Consider the following 26,939-nt stretch of genomic DNA (forward strand, 5'->3'; position numbering starts at 1 on the left):
CTGGCCGTATAGCGTACAAGTTCCCCCAAAATAGAGGGCTGGAGTCCGAGACATTTTCCGTGTTGACTCTGGCATTGATCTTGAACAACGACTGTAAATATGAATCGAAAACATGGCACCGTTCACACCTATTGTGTGTTTTTGAAGCCTTTTTGGATCAAAATAATATTTGTGCCTGTGCTCATTGTACACACAATGCAGAAGAAGCACAAAGTTTTAACCGAACGCCAGAATATCAATTTGAGAGCAAACAAAGGAATCAGTCTATTAAAATCTCCATTAGTGGCTGCATTGTACCATCTGACTCTTCAGACTAGCGAGTAGCGTTTTATGTAATGGCATCACCATAATCATCATCATCATGAGCAGGTCCTGCGAAATTGCATACTGCAGCAACAAGGAAGGAGAACCGATTGGTGGAAACGGCTAGAACACATCAGGCGACAATCTTTCGCTGAGCACAAGGACGTGAAGGAAGAAATGAAAATCCAACGATTTGTTGTGAACGTTTGTGGTTTGGATTTCCAAGTGCTTACATAAACACTCAGACACAAGGACAAGCAACAATGGTGACGTTTGAGATAGAGACACACAAAACCAGAGACAGACAGACAGTCACACACACAAACAGAAAACAAAGCTTAAAAATTAAGCATTTATTTATGAATACAAAGACAAACATTGTGTCAGACAACTGTACTTAATGTACACTTAATGTAAATGATTTAAAATGCATTTTCTCTCTTTCACCTCTTCGAAGTCTTTAGACTTCACATAAATTTACTGTACAACCTTTCTGGACCACTTCTGCACAGAAATTTCCTACAATGACATCAGCCTTTTACATCACAGAAGAAGTGCAACAGTATAAGGCGTATATAATGCATGCACATGTGAACACTTAACGTCAATTAGTCAATACACGTGGCTGCTTGTTGTGTGAAACGTGAACAGTGTAACCAGATTGCTGAACTGTAACTGTGCAACGTCAAGAAACATGGAAAGAACTGTTTATGCAGGTGTTCTGTAAAAGGATTTCCTTACTCCAAAAAAAGTAGAAAAAGAGGATGTTTAGTGTGCATGTGTGTGTTTGTACAATGTGAGACTGGATTGTAAGAGAGTACCTGGATGCAAGGAGGATACCATGGTCCCATGACCTGTGACTGCTTATAAATACTGTGTGGTGAGAAATTCTCACATGACCCATCTCTCTCTCTCTCTCCCCCTCTCTTTGGTTAAACAGTATTCATTCAGATTTTATTTACACTCGGGCTTTTGATGTTGGATATGGCAGTAAAACTCCAGTCATGCATGAGTGACTGAGTCCCTTCCTTCCTTCACACGCACTCTGTCCACTTCAGGCACAGCATTATGGGAAGACTTCAGAGCCAGCAGATTGTCCTGAGCAGCCGGCAGTGTGAGGATGAGTACCATCTCATTCGTCATTATCTACAGAGAGACAAAGAGATGAACAAGAGAAGAGCTGTGATTTAAGATTTAATATATGAAGGTTCTGGTCTGGAGGATGATTACATCACATTGCATTGAGGGTATTCACATGAAATTTTTCACCAGACATAGGTATTAACTCAAGAAATCCACAAATATAAAGAAATCACAATATTAAAGTACATAAATAAAGTTATGTGTAAAAATAACGTATAGGATACACAAAGAAAAAACAGTTTCCAAGGCAAGGTAAGGCAAGGAACCAGCTGAAATCTGTAAGTAATTATACCCCCTATCTGTGCAAATTAATATCAGCTGGGTTAGTAAATTGATGGTCTGTAAAAAGGCTTTTCGTTACCAAGGTGTCACACAAGAAACATCCCATGACGGGCAAAAGCAAGAGCACTCTCAAGACCTTCGCGACCTTATTGTTCCAAACATATTGATGGAATCGGATACAGACGTATTTCATAACTTCTGAATCCTCCAGTAAGCACCGTTGGGGACAACGGTGGATGCAACATCACAAGTGGATGCAACATCACTCTGTCTTCAACTGACCACGCACAGGAGATCCTCACAAGATTTCAAACCAGGGAGTCAGAAGAATAGTCAGAAGAGTAGACCAAGAGCCAAGGACCACTCGGAAAGAGCTCCAGAAGCACTTGGACGCAGCAGGTGCCATCGTCACAGAGAAAACAATAGGCAATGCACTCCACTGCTCACGCTCACCTCGCAAGACTCCATTACTAAAGAAAAGGCATGTCGAAGCTCGTTTAAAGTTTGCTACAACTCATTTAGACAAGCCTATGAAATACTGGGAGAGTGTAGTCTGGTCAGACGAGAGCAAAATTGAACTTTTTGGCTGTTATACTACACACCATGTTTGGAGAAGAAATGGCACTGCACATCACCATAAAAACCCTACACCAACGGTGAAGTTTGGAGGTGGAAGCATCATGGTGTGGGGCAGTTTTTCCATGACATGGTACTGGCAGACGTCATATAATTGAAGGAACGATGAATGGAGCCCTGTACCGGGAGAATCTTGAGAAGAATCTGCTGCCATCCACCAGGAGGATGAAGAAGAGACATGGGTGGAGCTTCCAGCAGGACAACGATCCAAAACATACAGCAAACGAAACTCTCAATTGGTTTCAGAGAAAAAAATCAAGGTGTTAGAATGGCCCAGTCAATCACCTGACTTGAATCCAATTGAACAAGATTTAAAGACAATATGTTTAGAAGAATGGGCCAAAAATCACACCTGAATACTGCGGCCCATTAATTTCTTCATACAGGAAGTGTCTTGAAGCTGTCATTACAAACAAAGGCTTCTCCACTAAGTATTAAATACATTTCAGTTAGCGTCTTCAATACTTTTTTCCTGCGTCATTCCACTTTATTACACATAACTTCATTTATGGACCTTAATGTTGTGAAGTCTTGAGTTAATAATGCTGTCTGTTGAAAATTTCATGTGAAGAGCCTCATAGGAAATATATTTACTGAAAAAACAATGTTGATGCGTCAAATACTTATTTCCCCTACTGTATAGTATATACTTATTTACTAAGGCTGCAATTTACACCACCATTTTTTCCAGACCAAGTATGAGTAGCTTTTTGGTCCTTATCAGTACTGACACTGATACTGAAACGATTCACTTATCGGATATTAAAATCACTCAAATGTTTGAAGTCTATTAAATGAAGCCTATTAGTTAGCTACATTAGTTACGTTGCATTGAGAAGTGGAGAAGAGCCGGCTTTGTTCCCCTACATTAGGATTACGTGCTGCTGACTCTCTCGAACTGTGAAATCATTATTACAGAAAATATTATACTCAAAAGCTCTCACTGACTGTTCTGTGTGAAAATGAAATACTCGAACCAGCCTGCTTAGCACTAACAACCACGCCACATTTAGAGTCACCGGGATCACATTTTTTCTACAGTCTGATGTTTGACGTAAACGTTAACTGAAGCTCTTGACCTGTTTCTGCATGATTTTATGCACTGCACTGCTTAGCATTGGATAACTGCATGAATGAGCAAGGGAATGGTGTTACTATTAAAGTGGCTGGTGAATGTATGTATATCCACCTTCTTCATATGCTCCATCTGCCATTACTAAGTGGAGGATTTTGGGATACAGGTGCTGGTGCTCAGGTCCCAGAATGCTTTGCACCATGTCAGAACCCACAGCGATGCTCTTGTCTTCGTCTTCAATTAGTTCCTACAGGAACAAAACATGCACTTTTTATACACGTTACACACACACACACACACACACACACGGCAAACTTATGAATGTGATTTGCACTTTGGCCATTTTAAGAGTTGTTTTGTCTCAGCTGCATTTGTGACAGATAAGCAAGCCAATCAATTTATGGTAATAGAGGAATCTGAATTTGTAATGAATTTTCACTATAAGAAGTTCACTAGAAGGGTTTCAAACAGGCTGGTTCAGTTCACATGCAGATGGGCACTGATTAAAGAAATTTCCACGTACTCAAATACCAAACTGTAAACGGACACCAGATTCAAAATAAATAGGAAAGCTGGACTCTACACAATCCTGACTGTTACATTGATGCAATTTAGTATCATGAGCAATGTTTAGAACTGGACCTCATAAGCCTAGCTGATTTAAAACCAGTTACAGTCTTGGCTGGTCTGTAAATTCACACCTTGATCTTGTTGTAGGCTTGGATGAAGTGCTCAAAGCCCATGGCCTGCTCCAAATGAAAACGCAGCACTTCCAGACGGCTGAATATACTGTCCTGCTGCTCCAAATCACTCATCCCCTCTTCCTCACCGTCATCTGTCCACATCAATAATAATATAAGAAAATATGTCAGTACTGAACCAACCGTAGCTTTCAATGTGGCTGGATTTATAGCCTCAACATGTGATGGGTGTTGGTACTAAAGCACAAATACTGTATGTAGGGCTGATTAGCTTCGTGTTGTGTTTTCAACATCTATGCAGCAGAAACACGTAGAACTTTCAAATGTTAAAATGTCAGCGAGTTTAAACAAACACATGATTTTTAAAATGTTCATATGATGCATTGTTAATGCCATAGGAAATGCCTGCCTTCCAAAATGCACTGTGAACATACACCGATCAGCCATAACATTAAAACCACGTGCCTAATATTGTACAGGTCCCCCTTGTGCCACCAAAACAGCCCTGACCCGTCGAGGCATGGACTCCACAAGACCTCTGGAGGTGTGCTATGGTATCTGGCACCAAGACGTTAGCAGCAGATCCTTTAAGTCCTTGTTTGTCCAGCACATCCCACAGATGCGCGATCAGATTGAGATCTGGGGAATTTGGAGTCCGAGTCATCACCAACAAACGCTATCTCATGTTCCTCAAACCATTCCTGAACAATTTTTTTACAGTATGGCAGGACACATAATCCTGCTTAAAGAGGCCACTGACATTAGGGAATACCGTTGCCATGAAAGGGTGTTCTTGGTCTGCAACAAATGTTTAGGTGGGTAGTACGTGTTACATGAATGCCAGGACTCAAGGTTTCCCCAGAAGAACACTGGTTCCGCCGGCTTGCCTTCTCCCCATAGTGCATTCTGGTGCCATCTCTTTCCCAGGAAAGAGACGCACTCGCACCTGCCCATCTGCATGATGTAAAAGAAACCGTGATTCATCAGACCAGGCAACCTTCATCCATTGCTCCATGGTTCAGTTCTGGTGCTCATGTGCCCATTGTAGGTGGTTTCGCCAGTGGACAGGGGTCAGCATAGGCACATCAATAATCCATGGGTTCTCATGACCCTGTCGGTGGTTCACCAGGTGTCCTTCCTTGGACCACTTTTGGTAGGTACTAAGACACTGCATACCGGGAACACCCCACAAGACCTGCTGGTTTGGAGGTGCTCTGACCCAGTCGTCTAGCAATCACAATTTGGCGTTCAGATCCTTATGCTTGCCCATTTTTCCTTCTTCTTCAACTTTGAGAACCGACTGTTCACTTGCGGCCTAATAAATATATCCCACCCCTTCACAGGTACCACTGTAACGAGATAATCAACGTTATTCCCTTCACCTCTCAGTGGTTTCATTGTTACGCCTGATCGGTGCATATGTTTGGTTGTGAAACGTTTTTTTAAAAATAACTTTTAAGGTAAATTTATCTTCTAACAATCTGGATCAGCACTTTAGGATCCACGTCATGTGCATCATCCTACCTGACTGCCACTCCTCGTTGAGCTTCCCCTCGCTGTTCTGTTCTTCATCCTCCTCTGCATCATGCCCGTTGCTGGCCTCTTCTTCAGGACTGCTGTCAGGATCGTCATCATCCTCCTCCAGAGCTGCTGCACTCTTCAAGGTACCCTCCACTGAACTGCTCTTGCTCTGACCATTCAATCCGGCATGCTCGTCTTCATCAAGAGGACTGCCATCAGACATACCAGTCTCTTCATCATCATCATCACTTTGTTGCTGTTGAAGCAGCCTCTCCATCGAGGCTCTGAGCTCTCGCAGATCTTCATCCTCATATGCACTGAGATGGAAAGAAATACAAATCAAACTCATGATAGCATCTACTCACCGTGTATGTGACCTGCGAATACACGATGTGTACATATTTCCTACTCTGTATCAGACTGCTCATCCTCTTTGTCCTCCAGGTCCTCGATCTCCAGATTGTTGTCATGCGCAGAGGCACCATCAGGTTCTGTAGAGCCACTGAAGATTTTACGGAGATCTGGTAGAGAGCATGTCCTCAGCATCTAACAGCAGCACACACACACATACACTCCATTCAAGTATCAGCTGAAGCACTGAAACCCCTCATGCGCATCATACAGTAAGATCTTAAGAGACTGTGTCGAAGGGGACACATCTTATTATCATGTCTGTGATGTGTTTAAATGAATCTGAACATATGGGCACCAGCTCCTCAACAAAGCTCACTGGGACAAGCTCGAGAAATGCTTCAGAGTGTAGCAAAAAATATTAGCTGAACTCTAACCCTGGTTTTAACGGTGTCTGAAGATGCTGGACAAGAATTCAAAGTGACCTGGAGTCAGTTAAGTATTACTGTTCTTTAGCCCCAAGTGTGTTGCGCACTACTAATCTAAGTTAGTGCACTGTGCTTCTAACACTTTGGGTGTGATGGTAGCAGCAGGTTGGCATGCCGGAGGCTTGCTGAGGAAGTTCATCCTAGCTGTGACTGTAGTCAGTTCGTGTGGTGAACAGGCTTCTGGTATGCTGACGCATCAGGGATGCGGAAGAATCGGATTAATAATGCTTCACGTAACTACACAGCAGAACTTCTGGCACACACCCAGTGCCTAAAACACACATCACGCATCAAAGGATCTTATGAATGCGCATTACCACCCTATACACATTCTCACTTTTTACACAAGCGTGGCACTTTTTTGGTAGACACAAACAAGGTTTCTGAAACAAACTACCTTAGGGTTGTTGGCGTCAAAAAGGCCAGTGGAGAGGCCGATCAAAAGTGCGTCATCATGGCGGCGTAGCGGTGACACGGAGCGTGAGCGGGAAGTGACTGAGGACGACCTGTCTTCCATCGAGGACTGGGCGGACATGGTGGACAGCGCCACTGCGCGCCTGTGTGCTGGACTACAGCTCAACCTCACAAATGCAGCGTCACCAGGCACTGACACGGAGAAAGAAGTGGCTGACTTTATAGATAGGTATGCATTAACACCTGGAGGAAATGTTGTTTATAAGAATATTGTCCATCAGGCAGCAGGTAAGCATACCTGCATCCCCCATTTGCTTTTCATCCTCCACACCTAGAGTCTTTTCGTCATTCTGCTTCTCTGCCGGTGTTGCACTGCCCTCTTGTGGCCTAAAACAGTAGAGAGAAAAACCACCCAAATTTGATTTGTACACTGTATATACTTAGAACCCATTTTATTAGGTATCCCTATATTCTCTTCACATACACCTTCCCACCAACTGTTTCACTGACTGGCAGCTGGGCATGAGGTTCAGACTCTTTAAGAGGGCTTTCATCATATGTGCTATGAAGTGCATCTATATGGAAGTTGCGTGATAAAATGGTTATAATTAGCATTCCAGAGAATTCAGGTCTCACCCGGGTTGGACAGCCTTCTCTCCCCACGCATTTACCACTTCAGCCGGAGGTCTGGATATCTGCGGAAGGTCGTCCTCCAGAACCAAACTCTCTATTTCATCTGTTTCTAAAAGCAAAAACACAGATGTGCTTAGAAACACTCTAGTCATATATCTTTAGATACATTTATTTTAAAATGGCTTCAAATGCTCTTTCTATCTAAACTAGACTGGTTTTTAGAACCAATGCAAAATGGATTTAATCCCAAAACCCTAAATCAGCAGCAGATTCAAATGTATTATTCGGCATACTCAGAAATAGTCCTTCCAAATAACCAGTCTATGAATACTCATTCTACATCGGTCTACAAAATATAGATTTCCGTTGAATTGAGCGACAGAGTTCCTCACCCTCAGTCCCTTTTTCATCAGGGAGACTCTTCTCTGGAGAGTCTGGTTTTAGTTCGTGACTGCTGATCACTACTGCGTCTGACAGAGCCTCTGGACACTCTGATACTTGCTCATGGTCCTGGTCATTCGGAGTGTGCTGATCTTGGTCCTGGGGAATGTTAACTTCTTGTTCCTGATCTGGGGCAATGTCAACTTGCCGATCTTGGACCTGCACAATGACAGCTTGATGTTCCTGATCTGGGCAAATAGCAGGTTGCTGATCCTGGACCTTGCTGATCGTGGCTTGCTCTTCCTGGTCTTGGTCAATGACGGCTTGGCTTGGCTGAAGGTAAGGCCCCAACGTAACTCCTTCAGGATCATCTGAAGTCCCCAATGAAGGGATAAGGCTTTCTGCAGAAAACATGACCGTTACAATTCTAAAATGACTAGATTTCAACTAGTTTACATCGACAGGTTCAGTATTATACAAATCAGATACTCACCGGTGTGTGTATCGTCACAAATGCTGCTGTTATCCAGGCACTGGGTGAGTGGCTGAAGTTCAGCCTGCTCGAGAATTTTCAAAACTTCTGAAACTGGGGTCTGCCCCCATACTTTCCTTAGCCCCTCCCCTTGCCAGGCCTCCATAGGAATGACCTCACCTGTTGTCTGTTCTGCAGCACAAAAATAATAAATAAATAAAAAATACATAAATCGCACAGAAACGTTACATCATTACATCAGAAGTATAGACAAACACTACAATTGCAGAATACAGCAATATAGATATGTTTTGCTTCTGAAACCCGGTTGCTACACAGTAGCCTTGGAGACCAAACACAGCTTTCAGCTTTGTAACACTGCACGCACACTTCATGGATACACAATACACAAACATAAAACCAGTTGTAAAACAAGTCAAAAGATCAAGTCAAAATCAGTGAACAAGAGTTTTATATACATGTTTACATATAAATGACGGATTTAAAATACTGCTGTAATCATATAGACTGTCCTGTGTTCATCCCAGGACACTTATTCACAATATACTCATACGGAACATAAAAAACACCTTTACTACTGTTTGCCTTTACTCTTCTACACCTGTATATTATAATGATGTATGATCCCACTTAAGTGAATGTGTTACCAAGAAGAGGATGGGTTCCCTTTCAAGTCTGGTTCAAGTCACCCCAGGTTTCTTGCTTATGTTGCATCAAGCAGTTTTTCCCCTTGCCACTGGCTCATTCATGAGGGATAAAACTCTACATCTGGATTTATACTTTATACAACATAAATGTTGTCTCAGAAATATGTTAAAATTTATGACAAATTCTGGCAGCAAAGAAGTTTTCTTTTGGGTTAAAATGGCACCTAATGAGAAGATACCTTCCAATCGACCTCTGGGAGTCACCCATAAATATTATTTCAAATGAGTAATTATGTTATATCGAATCAGAATGGTGAATTCCAGCTGTGGTGCTGTGCTGCTGCTTCTCCTTCAGCCAATGTACCTACAAAAACTATAGACTCCCATTCAGCAGCCTCCAGACTGGAGTCATTTTGCACACATAATACAGTGGATCTAAAAATTCAACACACCCCTGTTAAAAACGGCAGGTTTTTGTGAAGTAAAACAATGAAGCTAAGCTTAATCATGTCAACTTTTTCCACCCTCACTGTGAAAGGACAACATATTAAAATTAAGTGAAAAACAATCAAACATTTAAGGGAAAAATAAAGGGGAAAAAAAAAAAAGTTACAATAACCTGGTTGCATAAGTGTGCACACCCTGCTATAACTGGGCATGTGGCTGTGTTCAGAATGAACTGATCGCATTCCATCTCATGTTCAAAAATATTTATCATACAGCTGTCAGCAATAAAGTTCTTCTGAATTAACCCCAAATAAAGATCAGCTGTTTCTGTAGGATTTCCAACTGCTGGAGCCATGGTCTGCAAAGATATCTCACTTGTTGAAAGGTATCGATCAGGAGAGGGGTACAAACGAATTTCCAAAACGTTAGATGTACCGTGCAACACAGTAAAGGCCATCATTAACAAGTGGGGAAAAAAATAGGGCGCCACAGAGACATCACCAAGAACAGAACATCCCTCGAAAATTCACAAAAAGGACGAGACAAAAACTCAGCACGGAGGCTGTCAAGAAACCAACGGCAACATTAAAGGAGCTGCAGGAATATCTGACAAGTAAGATATATAAGATTACTCTCATATTCTTCACATGTCTGGGCTATGCTGTAGGGTGGCTAGACAGAAGCCCTTTCTTACAAAAAAAATAATAAAAAATCCAAGCTCAACTAAAATCACCCCAGACCATGGTCTAATGAGAACAATTCCAAAAAGGTATAATTCCATAAATCCAAAAAGGTATGCTTGGTGCAAAAACGTACATCACTAAAAGATCCTCATGCCGACGGTGAAGCATGGTGGTGGAAGCGTCATGTTTTAGGGCTGCTTTTCTTCAGCCAGAACTGGGGCTTTTATCGAGGTGGAGGGAATCATGAATAGCTACAAATACCAGTCAATTTTAGTGCAAAACATTCAGGACAGTGACACAAAGCATACATCCTAATCAACAAAGGAACGGCTTAACCAAAAGATCAAGGTTTTTGAATGACCTAGCCAGAGCCCAGACCTAAATCCAACTAAAAATCTGTGGGGTGACCTGAAGCGGGCTGTGCACAGGAGATTCCCTTACAACTTGAAGGCTCTAGAATGTTTTTGCAAGAAAGAGTGGGAAAATATGTCAAGATTGAGTGGCCAAAAAGACTGAGTGGTGTAATCAAATCAAAAGGTGCTTTTAGGGGTGTGTACACTTATGCAACTAGGTTATTTTACGTTTTGTTTTTTTTTTCCCTAAAAATGTTACTGATTGTTTTTCAAATTGAGGATGAAAAAGTTCTGACATGATTAATCTCCTAGTTTAACTTTTTTTCTTTACTTCATAAAAACCTTCCATTTTAACAGGGGCGTGTAGACTTTTTATATCCATTGTATACCGTCTCAAAGTAAGACTATACCAAGGTAAAACATCTCCACAATTGGTACTAGTCTGAGAAAATAGAACCGATGTATAAAAGGAGGGCTGCCCTGTGCACGGTTAAGTGCACGTACAGGTAGAAACTCACCTGCTGTAGTGATACTGGTGTCCTCCAGAGTCTGATGAGCCACAGCAAGCGGAACATCACCAGGCTGCCACTTCTTCCTGTCACCACCAGAGACGGGACTCGCCTCTGAAGACGCTGTCTGAGAGCCTGATACGAGAGAAAGAAAAGAATGAAGGAACAAAAGACACAGATTTGAAAACTGTGCTGTAGATTTTCACTTCAAATGTTGGGCTTCTTGCGTAGATTAGTACCTGCCATAGTGCTACACGTGTCCTCCAGAGTGCACTGTGCTACCGAGAGTACAGGAGGAGCTCCGGTCTCCCATCTACGTCTGTCACCCCCAGATTGTGGTCTCTCATCTGTGACTGGCTGGCAGGGCTGAGGGTCGGGGCCTGGCTCACTGAGAGGTGTCATCTCTTGCTCGCCCTCTTCTTTAGAAGGGTATGCCCTTAAATTATGATTCAGTCTGCGCAGAATCTCCTTCCTGTCACTCTGAGAACAGTACAGTACACCAATGCATTTTAGACCAAGCTTATTTAAACAGGGATGGACATTGCAGAGGCAAGTAAAGGAACAAAGCGGCAGATAAAACGGGATCTCATCGGTAAAGGAAGATGCAGGTTACCTACCTGAACATCTGATGTCTCGGGTTTTGAGGGATCTTCCTTCATTGGGGAACTCTGCCCAGATGCAGTCTATAGTCAGGAGAACAGAACGTGTTATGGAAAAGGAAAATCGCCCTTGAGATTCCAGTCTCTTGGTCTCAACATCTGGGTGAACCAAGATAGTTTTTAAAACTACAAACAGAGTCTATTACAGCATTGAGCCCAAAATATATGCCTAGGTACAATGCCAGTATGCTAGGGCACGAGGTAGATCTTTCTGAATAGACAGGCAACATGATTGACAGGCAAGTAGACACGAATCCTTATCCTGACTGGATGGATGTTGGTGCGACAGAGACCAGAATTAGTCTGTTAACTGGATTGGGCTACCAGATTTGTCGATGGTGATATCAGCATTAGCTACAGACTGTATAACAGTTTATGATCAGCTATAGACTGTACTTCAGTGTTCATGATTTTTTTTCATCCTCATTACGACTTCTCGTTGCAATAAACAGCAGCTATACTGCGAAAACGAGGCCTGAAAACGTTCACGTTTTTACAGTGCAATTCAATTCAAATGGAAAAGAGATAAGAAAGCGATATTTGGCAAGTTGTTGGTTTGATTGTGTGTGGATTCAGAACACATTTTAAGATTTCCCATAAAAAACATTCCCCATCGATTCAGCTCTCTGAGATCGGATTATGATAGAAAGATTTGGATGCACTTTAAATTTCATAAATTCAAATGAATTCTAATAAAGTTTCCTTTAATCCATTTCGCACGTTTGCTTTACCGCCGAGTCCAAAACATGTAAATGAATGAACTAAATGGTTAACAGTGTGAGGACTGACCACGCCAACATCCTTCAGCGCTGCAGTCATAGAGATAGCTGGAGTGTTGGGTCTAGAAGAGGGTGTGGCTTTAGTGATGGCATCCTGAGGGGTGTGGTCAGGCCAAGGTGGCGCAGCTCCTTTCGGGGGTCCGATGTCAACCTTTACTCCTCGAGCAGCGAGCTGTGTAAAGCGGATTAAATATGAGGGAGTTTAAAATGTAATCTTTTCAAAAATAATCGCTGAAAGCTATTTAAAAAGAGTATATATACAGTGACACAGCTGGAAGTTAGGCAGATATCTCAGTTGTGAGCAAGGAGGAGGGAAAGAATAAGACAGAAATGAAAGCGCAGAATGATTTAGAGAGCGCCGTCTTAACACACATGCTCTTTCCATGCTTTCTTTTCTTTCTCGTAAGCCTCTCTCCGTTTCTTCTCTAGCTGCTCTTTCAGGACAGCTGCACGGGCCTTCGACTGCACCTGCCACGAATAAAAAACACACACGGACAGACAATTACTGCCAAGAAACTGTCCCGACCGCAGACGTATAATGAATAAAAAGTCAAACGAAATCCACATTCATTGTAAACAGCCTAATATTCTGAAAAGTCCCTGACCTTCAGAGCTTCAATCTTTTTCCTCCTGAGCTCCAACTCCTCACAAGACTCCTGACTGTCTGAACACTCACTGTCATGCTGGAAAATAAATCGATAAATAAATAAATAAATAAATAAATAAAATATCACTGCAAAGATGTTAAAGATAAACACACCGACAATGTCCATGTGCATACCTTCTCTCCTCTGAGGCGAGCTTTAATCTGCAGGCGCTCGTTAAAGTTCTGCAGTCTGATCTGCCTCAACCGTGCCAAGTACTCCTGCAAAATACAGACCATATGAGCGCAAAATAATACCTTGTCATATCATGCACCGTGTCCTCGAACACATATGATTTGGCTTACATAAAACAAACATCTCATGACATTATGGAAAACATAATAAAACAAGGTGAACAAAATATTGTAAGAAAACTAACAAAGAAACTAACATGCATATGCTCATGAGGTATTCCAAGAGCCGAGAGGTTGTTAAAAATAGGACCAACACTTAGAAATGTTTTAGGGTTTGAACAGTGAATATGTTAGGACGAACTCAAATTAGCACCACAAGACCAATCCTTAGTCCTGAAAACAAACAAACAAAAAACAAAACAAAACACAAAAGACAATCCACAGTGGGTGCAAAAACAGAATTACACAAACACAGTAATGCAGCAACCAATAAATAAGGGTTGTATTACACAAGTAGCTTATCCGTGGCGCGATTTAAGCATTGACACTAGGGACGCACCAATCACGTGTCCGTTTTTGATGGCGCTTTCACATATGCAAGGTTTAGTCCGTTTCAATGGAACCCGTTGGTGCTGTACACAACAATCACATAACCGACAATCAGCCTGAATGATGCGTTTTTGGACACCAGCGAGGTTTGATTGCAACGAGAAAGCGATTCACCCCTGAATCAATCCGACTACCCGAAGTGAATCAAACAAAAAGAGAAAAACACTGGGTGTAAAACTAAGCTAGTTATTTATCTAGTAATTCACTGAGCACAGGCTCCATGTTCTCTACGGTTGGGTGATTTGAATAAAATCTCCGTATTGTGACTATATTTCCAGTCCTACACGCAGTTTTTTTCTTCTTCGTGGCTTGTGTGAAACTCAAAAATATATACATTTGAATTTTGCTCCACTTTGGACTCGTTAGGTGTGAAAGCATCCAGTCACGCTGATAGTAGTGGATCAGTGCATACCTAGTTAACACCATTGTGCAAGGGGAGGAAGTGATCATCCTGCAGGCATAGGTGAGTACTTACAGCCCAAATTGTACAAAGGGGAAAATGAATGGGGGTTGAGAAAGGTGGATGAGTCAAATAAAATGGGGTAAGGAGGCGCTTTTGGTTATATCCACCCTCCTACCTCCTCCTCTTTGTTGACCCTGGGTCTCCTGCCTCGGGAAGAGTTTGTCCGACTCGCAAAGATGGTGGCCAGGTTTTGCCGGGCCCCCTGTTCGTCATTCAAGTCAACAGAAGCTATTCGGTCACTACAAGGCACTAACATCTAAGCCTCAATATTACAGCTGGGAAAAAATAAAGAGTTCTTACCAACTGGCCTTCGGCACGGACTTTATTGTGCAGGGCTTCTTGTTTGCGCTGCAGGAACTCCTTCACCTGATTGGCCCTCTCTGCCGCAACCTGAGCTCGCAGCCTAGACACCCATTAGACAATTATATATTTTTTTAAAAACACAAAAAAAAAAACCCCACACAAAGTGCTAAAATGCCAAAGCCAATTAGTTTCCAATTTAAAAGCAACCAGACCTGTTAGCATAGTCATTTTTAGTTACGGTCTCGTTTTGGAGACTTGTCCTCCGTGCCTGGCTCTTGACAGAGTGATAATCTGAGACGCAGGCATGCCCATTAGGCATTCCAGGGTCTAGGGCAGGCCTTTATTAAAATGATAGGCCATTATTAATATTTAAAAGCATTTTCAGAAGTCTCTTTTCATGCATGCATCTACTTATATAATGCACTTCCTTCTTCACTTAACGTACTTTGCTGGGATGCAGTCCCCTGATGCTTTGGAGCCCGGAAGTGAAGGTGGGACATGGGCAGGTCCAGGAAGAGAGGGGATTGGTACTGGAGTAGGAGAGACTCCCATACCTCCACCCCCAAAAAACTAAACATCAAAGGAAAATTAAAGGGAAGAAATGTGTAGCACAGATATTTCAGCATTGTTAGTCTAAAAAGAATTCCCTGAGTAAGTGATTTGAGCAAGCACTGATCAAGAACAAGAGAAGGCATACGGTACCTTCCTCTCTGGGCTACTTCCTCCACTGGAGCTTAAAACGTTCTTCCAGCCTTGCTCTCGTGCACGGTTGATCCTATTAAGCTGATGTGGAAAGAGATTAAGGCTTAAATGTTCAAATTCATCGTAATTCAGGTGTAATGCAGGAACTACAATGAAGTTAGATACGCATCATCACCTTCTCCCTCTCAAATCTTTTCATCTGAGCAGCCTTCAGGATAAACATCTAAAATAAAATGAGTCAAGATATTCTGACTTTACATTTTATCCACTCATATAAAAACGGACCGATACAAAATTCTGCAAAAACAGTAGGCAGAATCTGAGCAGAGCGACTCGAGAAATAAAGACTAACCTGCTCTCGCTGTTTCCTCTCTCTCTCCATCAGCTCCACTCGTTTTTTCTTCGCTCCATCCTGTCACCAGAACACATGTTCAAGAATAAGATTACCACCACATTCCGTATTCCTAAATCGCCCAATTATGAACTGACCCAGGCTCCGACTGCCTACAGCATTAGTAAGATAATCTTGGGGATTTGTTTTGCGCCCTCAAGATGACCAGTCAATTTGTAGTTATTATTTATAATACTGTTACTTTTATAACACTGTTACTTGACAGGGAACTGACAGTGTCAACGAAGAGGGAAAAGAAACGACTTTAAAATGCAGTGAAGCAGGAAACACACAGCAAAGAGAGTTGGAACCTTCTTGGGGGAAAAAAAAACATGAAATAGTGACACTAAATATAAGAGTGAGATGAGAGGAAACAGATTTCCTCTGCCTCACTGCACCAAGGCCAAACCATGGATATTTATAAAAAAAATAATAATAAATTTAAAAATAAATAAATAAATAAATAAATAAAAATTTAAATAAAATAATTAACTAATAAATCAGTATTCAGCAGAACAGTACACAGTCTATTCATTGATTTAAAAAAACAAAACAAAAACAACATTGAGGGTTGGCGAGAAACTGCTTGAATGTCACACCAATGTCTTGCTCTTTCATCTGTGAATATGCAACAAGAGATTAACCCTCATCATGCACATAAACCGATCCTCTAGACCAGAGGTTCTCAAAATAGGGTCCGAGGCCCCCTGGGGGGGTTTGTATTATTTACTATGTAGTTTTTAAATGTATTAATCCGTGTGAATCGAATAGGTTTAGACCAAATCTCAATAACTCAAAAATATAAATAAATGTCATATATACTGGAACGGCAAGGCCAATTCATTTGTTGATGCTGTAGACTCAAGACATTTGGGTTTGAAATCAAAAGATGAAATATAATGCATATATAAAAAGGGAGTTTACAATTTCAGCTTTTATTTCCTGAGGTTTATATGTACAGGTGTTGAACGAAACACAACATAGCATATTTTCTATCAGACAATCCAATTTGTAGGTGAGCAAAAATATTACTACATGTGACTTGTTTCGTGTTACCCAGGTGTGTGCTGTTGGATTGACTGTTTAAATGATAAAAAGCTCTGAACATCTACTTGTGGTTTTGGCCTTCGTGTTTCAGCTGTGAAGACATTTTTTTGTTTAAAAAAAAAAAAAAAAAAAAAAAAAAAAAAAAAAAAAAAAAAAGGTAAGCCAACATGAAGATCAGAGAGCTGTCTATGGGAGAAAAGCAAGTCATTTTGAAGCTGAGAAATGAGGGAAAAATCAAATCAGAGGCATTGTACAAGCACTGGGCATAGCCAGTCCTGAAAAAGAAAGCAACCACTGGTACACTGAGCAACAGACATGGAATTGGTCAGGCAAGGAAAACATCATCTGATGACAAAACTTGTGAGTGCTGTGAAGAAAAATACAAAAACAACAGCCATTAACATCACCAACAACTTCAACCGGGCAGGTGATGTCAGTGAGTTGCAGGCTTCATGCAGTTAATGCAAGTAAGGATTACGCAACCAAATATGAAATGTTATTTACTTCCATTTATGTCGAGACTTATCTGTTCCAATACTTTTGCTCACCTAAATAAACGGGTGGTCTGATACAAAAGGTTGTTTTATGTCGTTTAACACATCTAGATGTAAACACAAAGAAATAAAATCTGAAATCCTAAAATCCTGTCTCATATCCATCTTTTGATCTCAAACACAAATGTTTTAGATGTAGAGCTCAAACGAATGAATTTGGCCTTGCTGTTCCAATGGTTTCAGAGGGGACTGTTTAGGTCAATAAATTATGTTAACTTGGACCTGATGGCAATTTTAATAAAAAAAATAAAATAAATAAACTCTGTCAGTGTAAAGGTCAATAAAAGTTCCAATTAAAATAAAAGAAATGGTTGTACACATCTCAATAATGAGACTTTGGTCAGAAAAATCAATCTGTACTGAGGGGGTCTTTGGAATTTAGTTTGCAGTTAAAGTAGTCAAAACATTTGAGAACTACTGCTCTAGTCTGTTCAGCATGTCTAAAAACAATAGAGCGGAGAGACGATGATCAGAGAGGTGCGACAGAATATTTTTCATCCCATCCCGCCATACTAATTCCGTTTAGCATGAATTAATAACCAACTTGGCTCAGAAACATGCTGAACTAAGCTTACACTTCTGTGTACTCATTTAAGATAGAAGATGCTCTTCTACAGAACAGCTTTTATAAAAAATAACTAACTAACTAAATAAAAATAAATAAATAAAGGGGGGGCTTGAATATGTGGTTCAGGAGAGGGCGGTTACTGAGTGAGTTTAAAAGGAGTAAGGAGAGGAAGTTGTGTGCGTTAGTACAGGGGGCTGGAAATAAGGGGCTTTTCTCTGGGGTACCTCATGCCTCCTCCTCTCCTCCTCCAGTCGACTCATTCTCCTCTGAACTGCTGCTGGAGGAAGAGCCTGGACAACACACGACACCGGTGCGGATCAGACATCTCTGACTCACACATGCGCGCGCGCACACACGCGCACACACACACACACACACACACTCACTCACTATCTACTCCTCCTAAATATGAACTCGCTTATATTTAAACACCTACACAGGATCGCTGCTTAATAAGCTTGCACTCACGTGATTTTTGCACTGCTAAAAGGGGCGGTAGAGTTTGCTCTGTGTATCGATATGCATTATTTAATACAGATAAACCCACACCTGTCTGAATTTGACCCCGAGCTTCCTCTCTGCCGGTTTCCTGGCTGCATCAGCTGGTTTCCGGATGGTGTCGGCAGGTCTCTTCGCTATTAAAGGCACTCCGTATTTGGCGGCTGGTTTAGTGATTTTCTGAGCAGGGGTAATGGATGCTGGACCAGGGATTGGGTGCTTGGCTGGGGATTAAAAGAGAGAGTGAAATAAATAGTACGGATTTGCTTGTTAATTATGTACTATCTGTTATGTGTGTACAACTGCTATAAAAAGGTCATATCTATCACTGTGTAAGGAATAAACCATGCTGTTATAGGAAGTGGAAAATAACCAACGAGAGGGTAGTTGTGACATGGCCTGATGTGAAGAAGTGAAGTTGACTTGTACTACATCTTTACCAACACTAAAAATGGATCATTTAATGTCAGGAAGGTCATGCAGACATTTGAATGCCGTGCACGTGAGTGAAAGGTAGCGCGTGTTTACCTGGTACTCCCTGGGCAACATTTATTTTGGGTTGTTTGCTGAATTCCTGAGCGATGAGCTGAAACACACAAACAACACTTTTCTCGAGGCCATACCTTAGGCTAAGGATATTTTCCTTAAAAAAAAAGAAAAAAAAAAAAAGAGCAGAGTACACACCAAAACAGACTACTGACACACAATCTGCCTGTCGTAAAACATTTAAGCATGGTAGTATTTTACCAGTATTCGCAACTGCAGCCCAACCTTTTATTCCGTTACTTTTACTAGTTTTGTAAATAAATTTTATAACTGAGAACAATTCTACTAAGAGATAGAAATCCTACCCAATGCACCCTTATACAGTTTGTATGCCTCATTAAATACTACATTTGCAGTGATATTCCAAAAAAAAGAAAAGTTAATCATTAAAAAAAAAGTGATGTTAAATATATGTATTTATTGCATTTATTTTTTATTTATTCGTAAGCTTGACAGCTTAAATTTATTGAAACAATCTTTTTAAAACCGAGAATAAATCAACTAGACAGAAATCCTACCCCCCTAGAACAGCTTGACTGCTTATATTTGACACTCAGACAGCTTTGTTTATATGCTCAGATAAAAATTTTTTTAAAAACCCCAAAACCTGTGTGTCTAACCTGCGGAGAGAGAAACTTCTGGATTCTGCGGGCGAGAAACGGCTTGTTCAGTATGGCACCGACTGAGGGTCTCTCCCGCGGGTTGCGTTTGAAAAGCAGGCCCAAGAGAGCACGCAGATCCTGAGAGTAATGCACCGACACTGGGGGGTATGAACCTCGGATGATGTTCAGCACCAAATTCTTCATGTTCCCGGCCTCAAACTTGAAGGGGGGGGGGGAGAAAAGTACCAAATCAAAAAAAATATATATACACAGAATAAATTACCATGGACATTCGGTTTGAACTTCACAGGCACTGAAGGATCAAACAAGCCTGAGATGACTGCAATATCAAAGAAAATCTTTTTCAGCTAAAACAGCAGTGAATTCAAAGCGCTTCCCTAGAGCTCTGAACTCTTATCGCTAGATCTTTAATTACTGAAGACTAGGAAGCCAGTCACACACAGTGTTTGAAGCAAGACTGTTCCCTTAGACAGGCTAATCTGTTGAAAGACAAAGAAACAATATACATCCTGGTAATAAGAGCCAACAATTAAGGGGTTGCCAGAACACAGACAATTTACCACACAGATCTTCAGCAGTAATGCACAAAGCTAAGGACTAATCTGCAGGGACTATTTTATACTTACAGCATGCTTAAGTGTGCACATTTCATACAGGACACATCCCAAGGCCCAAATATCACTAACAAACACAGGGACAGAAGAGAGAGGGGGGAAGAAACAAAAACAGGCACATTCAGCATAGATATACACACACGTAAAAGCACAGTACATCAGCTGTTAATCAGTGTATGATTGGATGATCAAAAAAAGAAGAAAAAAAACCCAACCACTTTTTTTTTTTTTTAAATTGAACAGTTTTCTTCCTCAGGTGGTTCTCATCCCTGCAGAAAAAGCTAATCAGCTGCAAAAATTTCACAACCACAAGTATTCTGGGTTTTACTTTCTTGTATAGCTTTAAAACATGGCTTGCGGAAGCTTGTGGAGAGGGTTGCCAGGTTTCAGCTGAATTCACACCCATGAAAAAGATGCACAAAAAAAGACCTGAAACTAACCCACAATGTTCAGGCATAAAATCAAGTTAAGATAAGACATCTTTTTCCCCCTCAGTCTTTCCAAGGGAACAAAGACCATGTTCATGAACACGATACTAATAAGAGATAAGTACTTCTATAAGTACTATTTGATTTTTCTTTGGTTTGCGCCAGTAACCGGATCGAAACGCTGCCTTACTGAACTCCAAAATAAAACCATATTTCTAAACAAACAAACAAAAGAAATACATTTTCATTAATATGAAATACGGTATGCTTTTCACTGGAGTCATTTTAATTCATTTTAATGAACTTGCATGTTCACTGTTCCCATTGTTATTAAAATAAAATAATAAATAATAATAATAAAATAATAATAAAAAAATAATAGACTATGTAATAAAATGCTACATAAAGGACCTCAGTTGGATTTGCAGAACCACTCCGTGTGCATCCCAGCTTCATAGTAGATTCTAACATGACCCGTGAACTTTTCTGGAATGTGACAAACTCAAAAACTGAAGTACAGTGCTCTCCACTAGTATTGGCACCCTTGGTAAATATGAGCAAAGGCTGTGAAAAATGGTCTTTTATGTTTCACTGTAATACACAAAAATACTCTGCCCTCGTGGATATCAAACAATTCTAAACACCACAGGTTTATCAAAAAAAAAAAAAAAAAAAAAAAAAAAACCCAAAAAACCTTTGTTAAATATAGGTGTGCAATTATTGGCACCCCTATGAATTCATGAGAAAATATATATATATATAATTTATAATGAATATAAGTATATTCCCATTGATATTTAAATAAATAATTAAAAATAATTTAAATAATAATAATTTTAAAAAACCTAATTGTACATATGGGTGACTAGGAACAGGAAATTGTTCCATCATGACTTCCTGTTTCACAGGGGTATAAATATGAGGTAATGCATAGACAAGATTCTCTTAATCATTCATTTTTTTATTTCACACTCATTCTTATTTACTCATGCTCATATTTACCAAGGGTGCCAATATTGGTTTTTAAACAAGCTTTTCGATGTAGACCAAGCCCGTTTCCGATTTAAACCCAAATATAAAGATAAGGATATTTTGAGCATGAAACAGATACAAATATAGACACTGCACCCCTATTATACAAGGATTTCGAAACATAAATTAAAATTTCATCATAAAATTTTCCTTTCATTTTTCACCACCTGCTTGTGTATTTTTAGACTAGACTAAAGGGCAGTACTCAGTGAAAAAAATCTTTAAACAAAACAATTTACACCAATCATCCTGTTCAAAAGTTTACACCCCCCTGGCTCTTCATGTATCGTGTTGCCTTCTTGACGCTCAGTGAACATTTGCACCTTTTGTAATAGTCGTGTACGAGTCCCTCAGTCATCCTCAGTGTGAAAAGATGGATATTAAAATCATATAGTCGCTGTTGGAAAGGGCTCAAATATGCAGAAGATGCTGGAAATGTAAAGAATGTGCAGGACCTGGAGGATTTTTCTGAAGAACAGTGGGCAGTTTAACTGCTCAGGACAAACAAGGGACTCATGAACAATTATCACAAAACATAAACACAGTCGTTCATCATCCAGGTAACAACACACAGTGTTAATAATTCAGCGTACGTAAACTTTTGAACTGGTTCTTTTGTATAAATTCAGTTATTATTGTGTCTTGTGGCTATAAATAGCTTATTCAGGGAAGCAATAAATAAAAAACCAAATGCAATTTTAATGATCCCTCTTACTTTTTTTTTTTTAATTAACATTTTGCAGATTCTGCAAGGCATCTGTAAACTTATGCCCTCAACTGTACATAATGTATCCTGTACATCAAGCAGACCTCTCACATACGTTTCAAGACACACTACCTTTTATTGTTGTATGGTTTATTTTCACAAATCTCAGGGGAAAGATAGTAAGGTGTGCCGATGCAGGTCCTGGCCAACTCCACGGTACTGCACACAAAACATAATCATAATGATATTAAATCTCATATTCAGCAGGCCTTTTTATGCAAACGACATATAACGCAATCTTACCTGCTTAAAACTCTGGCGATCCCAAAGTCCCCTAGCTGTACTGTACCATCCTTAGTCAGGAAAATATTCTGGAGAGGTGTAAAAAAGTGGATTCATTTATATGCAAAAATAAATAAATAAATAAATAACTAAAAGATTTGACTGGATTATCACTCATTAGCACGGCCGCTGCTTCTGTATGAGGTTCTAAACAGTACCTGTGACTTGATATCCCTGTGAAGGATCTTACGATCGTGTACGTGTTTGAGAGCCAGGCATATCTGCACAAACCAGTCAAGTATCTGCAGGAGGAAAAAGATCGTAATGAGTGAAGGAGTATACGCATTACTGCCTGAAATGTATGACAAAGAGCACATCAGAAGAACAACGGAAATACTTTTTCAAATGAATGAGTGTATTAGAAACCTTGCAGGCTGTTAAATGTGATCCCTCGCTCATACCCATTTGTAGCTTATTTATAGATATTTAATCTGTAAATATTGATGGATATGGGCAATTTGTGTCACATGATACTGCACATTTATGGGGCTAGCGACAGAGTGACAAAGCAGCAGCAGCACTGGTTAAGTGCATTACTTTAAAACTCACACAAAAGGCTTGTAGCTTTTAAGCTGCAGAACAAATGTGTTGTGTGCTGGTGAGAAGAAGAACAGGCACACACACACTCTTTAGCACTCTATTAACCTGTTCTTCAGGGAAAAGAAGTCCTTTCTGGTTGTTGATCTTCTTAAACAGGTCGCCTCCCTCGCAGTAGTCCATCACGATATACAGGCAACCTTTCTCTGCGCAGAAGCAAAAAGAAGAGAGTTAACATTGTTGATACGCTGCCACGTCACAACCCCCAACAGCAGCTCGCTGCGTTCCCTCTCAGGCCATTAGCTCATACAGATACTCTCTGTAATTCAATTCCAAGACTTGTAGCTTCCTCCATCACTCGAACGTCGGCTTTCTGTCAAACACAGCGTGCCGAAATGACGCCATTAAGCTTCGCTGGCAAGACTCCTTTATCTTAATTCTTATTTCATGTGGCATTTTTATGACCTGTACATCGATACGAGAGATGAAAACCTGAGAATCGGTAAGGAGGAATGAAGTCCTTTGTTCCTGTACAAAGCAAATGCTTTCCTCTAGTCAAAATCAAGCTTGACTATAAGAAATTACACAACGCATCTCTTCCTGAGTTCGCAGCATCGTTACCTCAGAGCTGTGTGGGCCGGTTACTCAGCATTGTATAAATACACACAAACCCGCCAGTTCAAAAACTAACCCTTGCAGTGAAAAATGAATTAATCAGCGACATGAATTTAGCTCGGAAGTAAAGAATTTTACCTTCAAATGACTCCTTGTACTGCACAATATTGGGGTGACTCATGTTCGCCAACACGGCCACTTCTTTGCGCGACTCTTGTCTCTCTTTATTAGACATCTGTAAAACGTGACTGAGAGTTAATCGGCGGGCGTATGTGCATGTAAACTTTTAGAATCAAACAAGAAATGTGAGCGGCTCACCCTGGAGATGCCGATCTCCTTGATGACGTACTGGTGACCATCCTCCTTGGACTTTACCAGAATGGCTTTCCCGAAAGATCCCTCCCCGATCTTCTTCACCTTCTCATATTTATCCATGTCTGGCTCGATCCGTCATGCTGTAGTCACCGAGACAACGGAATCAAAAGACAAGAAATCACACGTTTCCTCTGTCAGAGCACGGTATATTTAATCTCGTCGTCAGGCTCCGGATCCGCTACGACCCTGACCAGCATAAAGCCCTCACTTTCAATCTCATCAGGAAGTGAAAATGCATCCAAGCCACATTTGACAACAGAAACCATTCCCAATACATTACAGGTAAAGTTGGAACATTTTAAAGAAGTACATGCTGGAGGTCGACCGATTGTGGATTTTCCCGATAACTAAGTCGAGCAGTACCTGCTGATAACCGATTAATCAACCAAGATAATTTGAGATACTGGATTTTTGATTTCCATGAGCTGTAATTATCAAGATTAAAACAAAAACAGCTTGAAATATTTCACTTTATGTGTAATGAATCAAGAAAATATGAAAGTTCCACTTGTTAAATTAAATTCTCTTCTTTTATTTGTTGAGCTGCACCAGTATTTCCAGTGTACTACTGTAATTCCGACACCGTTCACTCGATTTGGATGACCAGCCCTCTGTATTGTCATCTAGCCCCCTGCAAGAACAAGTTTTGGCACCCCTCATTTAGTATATATAATAATTCAGACTATCATTATTTATTAGTAAACAGTGAAGCCCAAAAGAGCCTATATATTCTGGAAGGTTCCTGGACAAATATTAAATCTATTTTTGAGTCCAAGCCAGGTCTGCAGTTTATGTAAACTTTTATTTATTTATTTATTTATTTATTTTTTTACAAATAAAAATAGAAAGTGTGTTTTTCAGTTTGCTGAATGAAAATAAAATGTCAAACAGAATTTCTCTGAGAAAGGATAATGAGAAATGCAGTAAATATCTGTCTGTTGCTAACAGCTTTATTGCAAAAACATACATACAGTAGCTCGACATTTATTTAACTTTAGGACAATAACATATAACCCAATGTTTCTGGGCTTTGACAGGAGCAACAATGTGGCTATCATGATACAACTAAGATTATATACACAGATATAATACACAAGCTTTCGACTCAACGCTTAGCCGCTGTTCAAGATGTTATTACGTTATTTCTATTTACACATATAATGAATACATCATCAGGAGCTTCCACTGAGGTGCATTAGCATGCACTCATTATCATCTAACTAGCTAGCCAGCTGCACTGTTTCGCAAAAAAATACTTAAAAAATCAAAACTGTCAAAGTAAGTGCACCTCAGACGTCTGCTACTCTAGTACAGTTAAATGTTACAAAACTATTTATTTATCATTTTAATGTTACATTACCTCCTTTAGCCTGGAGAAACTCCCGCTGCATCAAACGCCTTACACTTACAACGTCCTACCGAGAAGCGTCACAAAACGCTGACATTTCATTGGTCGAGAGCTCTAATCCTGCTCTGTGATTGGTTCGTCAACGTGCCTGTCCGATGTAGAACGCGATGACGTTCGTGTGCTCAGTGTTTGGTACGAAGTGTCTCCTAGCAACAGTCACTGGTTATGAGACGCTGCAGGAGTAAATAATCGATACAGAATTGAATATAATAGAATTATAGCTATATAATGTTAATAAAACGTAATGGAATTTCTTACTTATATAAATAATCTGTAAGATAGTAGAAAATAAAAGCGTTAAGCCGCTGAGAAAACCCATTTGGAAAACTCACTTCCGGCCTGAAATGCTTGTGTGTGTTTGGATGCGCTTCCTGTCAGTCATTTTGTAGGCTCTAGTCTATTGGCTACCGTGGATCCTGGGGGCGGAGCTTCGTGAACATGACTTTAAATGATGAACCTATCTTAACTGTTACTGACCTAATCTTGCCTAATGCACCTTTAACCAATATTAAAGGTCAATATTATATCAAATGCAAGATTTTTCTATTACAATTTCTACAAACAATTTTTAAAAAATGCTAATCAGGCATCTATCGTTAAAGGCATGTGTTATTTATTTGTTTTATTGTGATAACACAATCAAATGAGCAGACTTTCACATATATTAAATATTACATAAAACAACTTATTTATTTAGAATAAATTAATCATAAAAGCCAATACAGTCTGCAACACTGGAACATGTTCTTTATTTTTATTTTTCTTGCATATTTCTTTTTCCAAAAGCATCAAAATAAAACTGACTTTAGAAAACAGAATAGAGATCTTACCATCAAGTGTCAACTGTTTCCTTCTGTTTTACCTAGTAATAGTAAATCATTTCATAATTGAAGTATCGTGTGAAATATATTTGTATGTCTATTTTAAAAAATCAATTGTTAAAGAAAAACAGTCAACAAACTTTCAATACTAGAAATAAAGGCATTCCCGAACACTATTTAATAAAATAAAAAGTATGCATGCAAACAAGTGCATAATACATGTGAACTAAAACAGATGACCAGCAGCCTTTTTCCCCCGACCATACATGCATGCAGACCAGCTTTGACCACGGCTGACTAAAGGACTAAAGCGCTGCTGCATCGCATTCTTTAGATAGAGATAAAGCAATGGCTAAATCAAACTGTTATCGTTTCTATAGTAACAGCTAATTCACAGGGTCTTGTATGGCTCCATATAATTTAAGTGTAATAAAACATTGCTTTAAAATGAGTTGTTATGGGCTAGGTTTGTAAATCTTAT

General features: G+C 40.1%; 1 protein-coding gene across 6 annotated transcripts; it reads right to left on the minus strand.

Moving 5' to 3' along the window:
- Positions 1-641: 641 nt before the first annotated feature.
- On the minus strand, positions 642-25,811 carry nek1 (NIMA-related kinase 1). 6 transcript variants are annotated; one of them, XM_017461118.3, is made up of 36 exons: positions 25,590-25,811; positions 24,173-24,309; positions 23,993-24,089; positions 23,348-23,445; positions 22,861-22,944; positions 22,664-22,731; positions 22,493-22,579; positions 20,207-20,261; positions 19,578-19,778; positions 18,940-18,997; positions 18,463-18,635; positions 18,138-18,203; positions 15,706-15,765; positions 15,529-15,576; positions 15,354-15,434; positions 15,097-15,221; positions 14,864-14,989; positions 14,649-14,751; positions 14,464-14,550; positions 13,280-13,363; positions 13,104-13,181; positions 12,871-12,966; positions 12,509-12,670; positions 11,678-11,743; positions 11,300-11,540; positions 11,070-11,195; positions 8,422-8,592; positions 7,940-8,329; positions 7,551-7,656; positions 7,213-7,301; positions 6,898-7,127; positions 6,071-6,207; positions 5,665-5,978; positions 4,141-4,274; positions 3,554-3,686; positions 642-1,449 (listed from the first exon to the last, which is right to left on the minus strand). In XM_017461118.3, exons 2-36 carry the CDS (start codon positions 24,287-24,289, stop codon positions 1,436-1,438), a joined length of 4,305 nt encoding a protein of 1,434 aa, XP_017316607.1. In that variant the 5' UTR covers positions 24,290-24,309; positions 25,590-25,811; the 3' UTR covers positions 642-1,435. The 6 variants fall into 6 exon arrangements, with proteins under 6 accessions (XP_017316607.1, XP_017316615.1, XP_017316624.1 ...); XM_017461126.3 differs by having other exon boundaries at positions 6,898-7,106; positions 25,590-25,810; XM_017461135.3 differs by lacking the exon at positions 18,138-18,203.
- Between the last annotated feature and the right edge of the window lie 1,128 nt (positions 25,812-26,939).

Source organism: Ictalurus punctatus, chromosome 2 (genome assembly GCF_001660625.3).
Source record: "Ictalurus punctatus breed USDA103 chromosome 2, Coco_2.0, whole genome shotgun sequence".
Classification (NCBI taxonomy): Eukaryota; Metazoa; Chordata; class Actinopteri; order Siluriformes; family Ictaluridae; genus Ictalurus; species Ictalurus punctatus.